At 35.1% G+C, this 9,429-nt stretch overlaps 1 protein-coding gene across 1 annotated transcript; it reads left to right on the top strand.

Moving 5' to 3' along the window:
• Window positions 1-8,317: 8,317 nt before the first annotated feature.
• On the top strand, window positions 8,318-9,033 carry LOC136216952 (major allergen Pru ar 1-like). Its single transcript, XM_066003499.1, has 2 exons — window positions 8,318-8,537; window positions 8,648-9,033. Exons 1-2 carry the CDS (start codon window positions 8,357-8,359, stop codon window positions 8,944-8,946), a joined length of 480 nt encoding a protein of 159 aa, XP_065859571.1. The 5' UTR covers window positions 8,318-8,356; the 3' UTR covers window positions 8,947-9,033.
• The last annotated feature ends 396 nt before the right edge of the window (window positions 9,034-9,429 follow it).

A 9,429-nucleotide genomic window follows, 5' to 3' on the forward strand; every position in this document is an offset into this window, starting at 1 on the left:
TTTCGGCTAATTACAACTCTTTGTTCCTCCCAATCCACGGGATATATCATCTCAGTGTGGTTATAGAAAATCAACGTTTCGTTGAATCGCATGTTTATTCGAAGCGAGGATATCACCATTTTCCTTCCTTTAGGCGTGAATTTAAGCAAACACGTATATCGGGCCATATTTCTTGCAGTTTTGGTAACGGTCGAAATGATCGAGTCGTTAGTCAAAACCCACAGTCTCGTCCATATGGCGCAATTATATGGTTTGGCTTAATTCGGCTTCGAGATTTTAAACGGGGTATACTCTCGTCCGAGGCACGTATTCAACGATATTGGTTTATTTTCTTTAACTACTCGTGGGATTAACATATATCGTAGATTCAGAATGATTTTGGTCGATTAGTTCCTTTTTGTCTTTTTATTTTCTTAGTCACCTTTTGCGGACACGTCCATTTCTCTTAAGAATGACACAAGGCATAACGTAAAAGCTCGTCTTTTATTCGGAAGGGACGGGCTACTTGTGCGAAACTTTTCACGTTACAACAAGGTCGTTCGAAACAGAAATGTTCTTCGTTTTCGTTTCCTCGTGATCTCGTTTTATCCCAATTTATTTAAAGAATGTGAATAACGGCTACCGTTAATATAGTCTTTTGTATCGAAATGTAACTATCCTTAACACCGAACCGATTAATACTAATACGTGCTTACGTCATAACGTATTTCCTGAACACGTGCCTTCATCGGGACACCGAAAGGGACAAGGCGGGTCGCACATGTTCATTCATATGAGATGACTAAGTCGTCTTTAGTTCAAATCGTTTCGATGTTTTAGGGTAATTAGTATGTCGATTCATGAGTATATATTAACGCATCGTCTCATTTTCTTTACATAATTTAGGATTAGACACGTATCATGGCGGTTTGAAAACACGAACTGATTCATTTATCACATCAAAAATAGTAACGGGTAATCCTATGGAAACTTCTAAGGCTACTATATGCTGACACGGCTGACCGCGGGACCTCACAGGACCGCACAGATTCGCCCCTAACGAATGGATGGGGACCCTCTGGCGCCTTACTGTAAGGGGGAACTTACGCTAGCCTCTTTCGAGCGACGAATGGACTCTCGCTAGAGGTTTCGTGGAAATTACCCAAAGGGTTTGCAATAATGCTCGTGAATGCATACGAAAAGAAGTAAAACGATCCGTCCCCGTTAAGGGCTTAGTGCATGCCTTCCGGAATCAAATTTCTCGCTTCCCCAGCAGAGTCGCCACTTGTTAGACGAGGTGCCGCGGCCTAAACTCCCGGGCGAACTGGGGGGTGGACAACCTCATGGCGACGTAAGCGGTGATTGGCGCCGAAAGCAACCAATCGTGGAATCAAGCTGCTCGGCAGGACCGGAGCTCGGAGATATGGAAGAGTCGCCACCCACGAATGGGAAAATGAACACCGATCCCTTGCGGGAGACCGGTGTGGGTTCGGGAAACTTAGGTACGAGCCGAGAAGGCTAGCTCCTTTCCGGAGAAAGGCTACTAGGCACCCCGACATCGCCCGATTATGAACCACCGGCCTCCTACTCAGCATGTTAGGCAATAACGGACTAATCGTATACTTCTTTAAGTTTAAAATTCATTTGAAACCCTTTTCTTTCTCTTTTTAGAAACCGTTTTGAGCATATGATATTGAAAAGCCACATCAGTAAAGAATCACCCATTTATGTTTATACATACACAGAGAGGGGGAAGAAAGAAGTGATTTATTTACAACCGTATTAAATATTATATCGTGTGTTTATTCTACACTAACTCATTTCCCAAAAACGGATTTATTTACATGGTTCGCACCTTAATCGCCGTTGGAACGATTCAGGTGCGTTTTAAAACCCCGTTTGATGAAGTTTACCCGAATCGCCGTTGGAACGACTCGAGTATTTGAAAACGTTTGAGATAAAAAACCTTTTAATGAGAAAACATGATTAAACATACAAGTCAATTTTATTTTGTACAAATTCTTTAAGAAAATGGTTCAAAACTCTATTATTCGCAAAGAAAACGATTTTAATTACAATGATCCTTTAATCCGCCTTTGGAACGGATTAGGGTTTTAAAACTTGGTATTTTGAAGACGATTTGAAATATTAACAAGAATGACTCCATTTATTTACATTACAAATCTAAAAAAAAACATTAGTTTAAATAATTCAATTGAAAACTCTCTTTTTGGTGATTTATTTTCCCCACTTACTTTAATGGACTCTTTAACTATTATAATTACAATAAACTAACATTTACACTCAAATGAAGCCCTTTTGAAACATGGACCCATGAATGGGCCAAAAGAATAAAGAAAATGGTTTTGGACCATATATATATATGTATACATTTAAATCAAAAAAGAATATAAGAAAATAAGATTTAACCAAAAATCACTATATGTATATGAAGATAATAAACACAATATATCTTATACTTTGAAATGTGAAAATAATAAGTAAATCCTATAACTAAGAAAGTAATACTTATCTAAAAATAATTTAACTCAATCATCACTAAAATAACCCAAATATTCTAAAAAAAAACTACACATATATATACATAATTAATATAGTTTAAATATCAAAAATACCATATGCTAATGTCTATTCATTATTTCTCAAAATATCAAGTAACTAATATTTAAATATGACCTAAGTTAATAAAAAAGGGAAATACATATATATATATATTTATACTTATATTACAAAATAGAATAAAAAGAGATATACAAATATTCTAAAATAGATATATATACTAAAGTTCTAAAATAAGTTGAAAAACATGTATTACATAATCATATATATATATACTAAGGATTAAATGTCTAAAAGTTAAGAAAAAGGGACTGAAATGACATTTTTTACATTTTCGCAGATTTACCGACGGAAAATCCGTCGGTAAACAGCCTTTAGAGACAGAATTGGCAAATTACAGCAGCACTCCAATATTTTCCAGATTTGTTCAAAAGCCTTAAATTAAATCTAATTCAATCGTTTTGGACTTCCGAACTACCGAAAATGGATCATAGTCGAAAACGGAAGTTCCTAAAACGATGTTTTTATTTTAAAACATTATTTGGAAATTTCTTTTAAATTAAAAAACCTATAATTACAACGTTTTCGACACCCGAACTACCTTTTTATCGGATCACGGTTCGTATTGGGATGTCAAAACGAGGTTTTTATTTTAAAACAAAACCGAATTTTATTTAACACGAAACGAAAATTAAATAAATATGCTAACTAAATAAAACGTGATAAAATAAATAAATGACTAAAGGAATAAAAAACTATAACATAAAAAAAATAAATAGAAGGAGAGAAATAAATTAAATAAAGAGTCTAGTCCTCGGATAATACTTTTAATTCGGTATCTGACAGTCGAAGCCGATTGATTCCACGAACCGCGAGCTTCCGTTTTTTAATGAAAATTTAGTAAAAATTGAACTTAGGAAATTTGGAATTTTTGAGAAAAAAATATTTTTCTCAAAAAAATCCACTCTCTCTCTCTAAAAATATTTAGAGTGAGAAAGTTTTTCTCTTCAAAAAATCCCCCCCCTTCACCTTGGGATCCGTGCCCTTATATAGGGAAACGGATCCCGGAACAATGGGCGACGCCCAAAAAAAATTGGGCGTCGCCCATTGTGGTTGGGCGGCCGCCCAACCTAGTGTTGGGCTACCGCCCAAGCTTGTTGGGCGGCCGCCCAACAATGTTGGGCGAGCGCCCAACGCCAGGTTGGGCGCCCGCGCCCAACCCTCGTCGGGCGTCGGCCCGACGCGTTGGGCGTTCTCCCGACGTGGTTGGGTGCCCGCCCGGCGACCCTCGGGGCGTGCCCCGCGCCGTCGGACGCGTGCACTCCGTGGCCGCCGAGCGCGCGTCCCGCGCAGCTAGACGCTCGTACGTCGCGCCCGCCGAACGCGCGTCTCGCGCTGCCAGGCACGTGTGCTCAACGGCCCATGAGGGCGCGCACCGCCAGCGGTCCCAGGCATTGCTCGGGCGTCGAGAGCGTGCCACTCGCGGTACGTCCGACGGACGCCGCGCGCACGTCTCGAGCCGTCAAGCGGGCGTTCGACCATCGTCGTCCGCGTGCGGGATGCCGTTGTGTGCCCGCGCCGTGCCGTTAATTTTCCTCAGCTTATTATTCTTTATATATTTTTCAAAACTTCCGGAATCAATCGCTTCGACCGTCTTGTTTCAGGTTTTCGTCACAGGTCCTCCGACTCGGTGTCTACAGCTGCAGAAATGATTTCCAGCAAATCACCTTCGCGCACATTTACCGGGAATAAAATAGAGTTGCAGATGGACTCGCTAATCTCGGCCATACCTTTCCGATCGGAGTGACTAAATTTGTAACGCCTCCTGATCATATTTCCCCAATAATGTTAGATGATTTGTTAGGAGTGTCCTTCCTAGGTCTATTCCTGGATAATCCGGTTCTTTCTGGTTTTTTTGTATTTCTGTTCTGCGGTTCTTTTGTTTGGCTGTGTAAGTTGGTATTCAATCAAAAAAAAAAATTATCATATATAAGGCCCCGTTTGTTTGGGGGAAAATATTCTGCAGGAAAATATTTTCCCAATTTTCCAGTGTTTGTTTGGGCAGGAAAATAAGTCAAAGGAAAATAAGTGGCAAGTCAATGAAAAAGCAAGGAAGAAATAAGGGAAAATGTTTTACCCTTTTCAAAAGGGTAAAACATTTTCCCCAAAACATACGCGTTCAGAGAAAAATTGGAAAAACGTTAAAAAATGTAAAAATATGAAACAAGAAAAATATAAATAATATGAAAACGCTACAAAACACGAGAATATGACAAAAAAACCCGCAAAAACATGAAAAGGTGAACAAATGCGAAAAATACAAAAACGCAAAAAAAAGCAAACACTTGAAAAAGCCCAAAACATGAACACGAAAAAGAGACAAAACACAAAATATACAAAAACATGAAAAATACAAAAAACACAAAAACGTGAAAAAATATGAAAAACACGAAAACGCGAAAAATGCTAAAACACAAAAACGTGATAATACGTGAAAACACGATAATACGTGAAAAGACGAAAAATGCAAACAAAACATGAAAATGTAAACAATACAAAAACGTGAAAATACGAAAAACATGAAAAAACGTGAATAACATGAAAAAGTAACAAAATGCGAAAAATAAGAAACGCGAAAAAAAGAAAACGTGAAAAAGGGAAAAACCGAAAAACCGAAAAACTGAAAAGCTAAACGTGAAAACACAAAAAAGAAGAAAAAATGCAAAAAAAAACATAATAGCGTTAATAACACGAGAAAACGTACAAAAAATGCCGAAAATGTGAAAAAATGTTTTCGTGTTTTTATATTTATTTTTTTCACATTTTTGTGTTTTTCAAATTGTTTTTCATGTTTTCATGTTTTTAATATTTTTTTACTTTTCGTAATTTTCGCATTTTTTCATTTTTTGTGTTTTTAATAAATTTTTACGTTTTTTTGTGTTTTTCACGTTTTTTCCGTTTTCCATATTTTTCTGGTTTTCATGTTTTTAACGTTTTCGTGTTTTCCACATCTTTTCACGTTTTTTGTGTTTTGTGTTTTTTTTACATTTTCTTGTTTTCATGGGTTTTTTTACATTTTTTTTCTATTTTTTACGTTTTCACAGTTTTCCACGTCTCTACATATTTTTTGTGTTTTATATATACAATTGAAAATAAAAAAATACAGAAAATCTATATTTAGTAGTTGGAAAATATTTTTCAGTGTTGTAGCCAAACACCGGAAAATATTTTCCAGTGTTGGTGCCAAATACAGGAGAATATTTTATTTTCCTGCACAATATTTTCCCTGCATAAAATTTTTCAGAACACAATATTTTCCCCCAAAGAAACGGGCCTAAGTTTCAGCTCTCATTCACTTCTGGCAGCGTCATGTTAACATAAAATATATATTTTTAAAATCCCAGTAATATTAAAATATATGCAGTATATAAAAATTGACTATTTTTTTTTTATATATAACTTATCATATATTTGTACAAGTCTGTATTTTCATATAAAACGATATTTTTATATGAATTGAGTATAGAAATCTTTATGAGTTTCTTACCATGCACATCGGTTTTATTTTTATTTTTAAATATTAATTAAAAATTAAATATATAAATTTAACTAATAAAAAATCATAAAAAATTATAACATTTTAATTCAATATAAATAATACTATGACTTTAATTAAATATAATAAGTTTAAAAATTATTAATAATATTTAAACTTATATACACTTTTAATAATTTCTTGAATCCCTACAAGGACATGTATTGATATCCCGAGAGTATTTTCCAATCCCAATGTCCATATCTCAACTTCCGGTGATAGAAATAAAAAATCAATCTACTTTTGTTTTCGGAGATTTATTTCTCATCTCCTTTAGAACCGCATCTCCATAGGGTACGGAGAATATATGCCTCGTTTACAACTCTACCATACTAACTTCTTGGGTAAATTACATATGTGGTGTACAACTTTTACCTGTTTTCACACTTTGGTGTACAACCTTTAATTTTGCACACTAAAATGTACAAACTTCATGTGACCTCCCACTAAAGTGTACAGCCGGTAATTATGACCGGTCAACCAAAAGTCAACGTGCCACATCATCATTTTCATCCTACCCATTATAAAAAGTGGGATCCACTCTTTATGAAATTATAAAAATACCCTTTACCCTTATATAATTACTAAAATGCCACTGTCTCCTTCCTTCCTCCAATTTTTCTCCATCTTTCTCTTTTCCTTTCTCTCTCTAACTTCTCTCTCTAAGTCTCTCTCCTCTCCCTCTCTCTACTCGCACCATTTTCTGCAAAGAATCAAACACCCAAATCAGTAAAATAATGATAATAACATTACCCAATAATTGCAATTAACAAGTAACAGCCAAAGAAATTGATTGATCCTCTTACCTGATGCAGCTGTGGGAAAAATGGAAGTGGAAGGAAAAAGAGCGACCAGAGAAAGGGAGAAAACGGAATTGGAGTTGTTTTCTCCTTCTCTGCCGATCTCGGTAATAGAAAACTTTAACGAATTTGAATTTAAATGGACAATTTGAGAAATGAGAAACGGAAAAAGGGAATTATTTAAAAGGTTAGTTGGTTGCTTTCATGGCTGCTCTGTATGGGTATTTAATGGGCTTTGATTCAAAACTACCGCGTCATCTCCTTAATTTGATATTCCAACTTATTATTACCTAATTTTGCTTACTATTGAAGCTTAATTAAAATTACTTTGATTAATTCTATATTATATATGTTATGTTAGTTCAAATTTATTATCACATCATATAGTTTGGTTGTTATTTGTTAATCACAATTATTGGGTAATGTTATAATCATTATTGTACTGATTTGGGTGTTTGATTCTTTGCAGAAAATGGTGAGAGGAGAGAGACTTAGAGAGAGGAGTTAGAAAGAGAAGATTTAGAGAGAGAAAGAGAAAGATGGAGACAAATTGGAGAAAGGAAGAAGACAATGGCATTTTAGTAATTATATAAGAGTAAAGGGTATTTTTATAATTTCATAAGGAGTGGGTCCCACTTTTTATAATGGGTAGGATAAAAATGATGATGTGGCACGTTGACTTTGGGTTGACCGGTCATAATTACCGGCTGTACACTTTAGTGGGAGGTCACATGAAGTTTGTACACGTTAGTGTGCAAAATTAAAGGTTGTACATCAAAGTGTGAAAACAGGTAAAGGTTGTACACCACGTATGTAATTTACCCCTAACTTCTTCCACGTTTTAATTTTCGGCTAATTAGTAAAATTGTAGAATGAATTGAGTCGGCTTGCGAGTTGAACAAATTAAAGGAAAATAATAGATAGATTGCTTATTTAACAAATTTTTTTTTATCAATTGTACAATGTTTAAAAAGAAAAAAAGTCCATATCTAGAAGGATTAAAAATAATAAATAATCAACCACGGGGTTGTGGTAGAGTGGTAAAGGCTTCTCCTCCCTTAACCAAAGGTCCAGGTTCGATCCTCGCCTTTGGAAATGGAAAGAATTTCCGTGGCCAGCAGTCCTGTCGGCGGTGGATACACTTACGAACCAAAAAAAAAAAATAATAATAAATAATAGTAAACAACTTTATTTATATATACTATTCAAGCTTGTCTGCTCGGACACTTATTATTATATTATCATTACTGTTGGCTTAATAATTAAGAAATTTTTGAAGCTGATCCAATCCTATAAATACCTCCATTCATTCTCCATATTGCAACACCCAAAAACTTCATAAATCTCTTCTTCATCAAAAACCTTCAATCTTTATTTATTTCCTTAACATTTATCATAAAAGATGGGTGTTTTGACTATTGAGAGAGAAATTACCACTGCAGTTCCCCCAAGTACTATGTTTAAGATTTTCGTCCTTGAAAACCATATTTATCTTCCAAAAGTTGTTCCCCATTTCAGTGTTGAGGTACTTGAAGGAAATGGAGTTCCTGGCACCATCAAGAAGACTACCTTTGGTGCTGAAGGTAAATTACTTAATTACTACATTATTATTAAATTGATTGCATTGAAGGTCATTAATGAATATGTAACATCAAAACTAAGTTTAATTGTAAATAATATATATGATATGCAGGTAGCGAATTCAAGTATATTAAGACAAAGATCGAAGCAACAGACAAAGAAAACTTCAGCCATAGCTACAGTGTTATTGAAGCAGATCCAAAGACAGAAAAGCTTGCAAAAATAACAATGGAGATTAAAATGGAAGCTTCTCCTAATGGAGGATCCATTATCAAGACCTGCAGCAAATATTACCCAAAGGAAAACTGTGAGGTAGATGAAGACATAATCAAGGCTAAAGCAGAAAAGGCAATGGGATTATACAAGGTTGTTGAAGCTTACATCTTGGCCAATCCTGATGTCTGCAACTAAATTTGGGGTTCATTAATGTGTGTTTGATGCTTTTTTTTTTTTTCCTTTTGATGTTAGGTCTAAGGATTTGTTGGCCTGAGAATAAAAGTTTTATGTTTTTCTAAATTAATTTTCATTTAATATTGTATTTACACCATGTTCTGATCTAATTGTTATAAATAGAATTTTGGTTTGAAATTGTGCATATATTTCTTCATTATTATTGCATCAATACAAGACAACACGGAGATTGGGACTGAACAGTCGGTCCCAAGTCAGTAGCTAAAATACATTTGGGACTGAAATTGAGTGGTTGCAACTTAAATCATTCTGTTGCAATACACAGGTTGCAAACTTTGGGCCTGATTTCTTCTAGCAAAGAAAAGTTTGCGACTGAAATTTAGGTCCCACCTATCAGTTGCTACCAGATTTTTGTACGTGTTCGTTCATTGCTAAGTAAAATATAATTTCATTTACTTACAGATGGAGTTACCCATAATAACA

This window comes from Euphorbia lathyris, chromosome 2 (assembly GCF_963576675.1).
Source record: "Euphorbia lathyris chromosome 2, ddEupLath1.1, whole genome shotgun sequence".
NCBI classification, from domain to species: Eukaryota; Viridiplantae; Streptophyta; class Magnoliopsida; order Malpighiales; family Euphorbiaceae; genus Euphorbia; species Euphorbia lathyris.

What these genes read in the sequence shown, in the direction of transcription:
- LOC136216952 (XM_066003499.1), top strand. Translation starts at nt 8,357, where the DNA reads ATGGGTGTTTTGACTATTGAGAGAGAAATTACCACTGCAGTTCCCCCA. An exon ending in GACTACCTTTGGTGCTGAAG is followed by an intron (nt 8,538 to 8,647) that starts GTAAATTACTTA and finishes TATGATATGCAG; the next exon opens with GTAGCGAATTCAAGTATATT.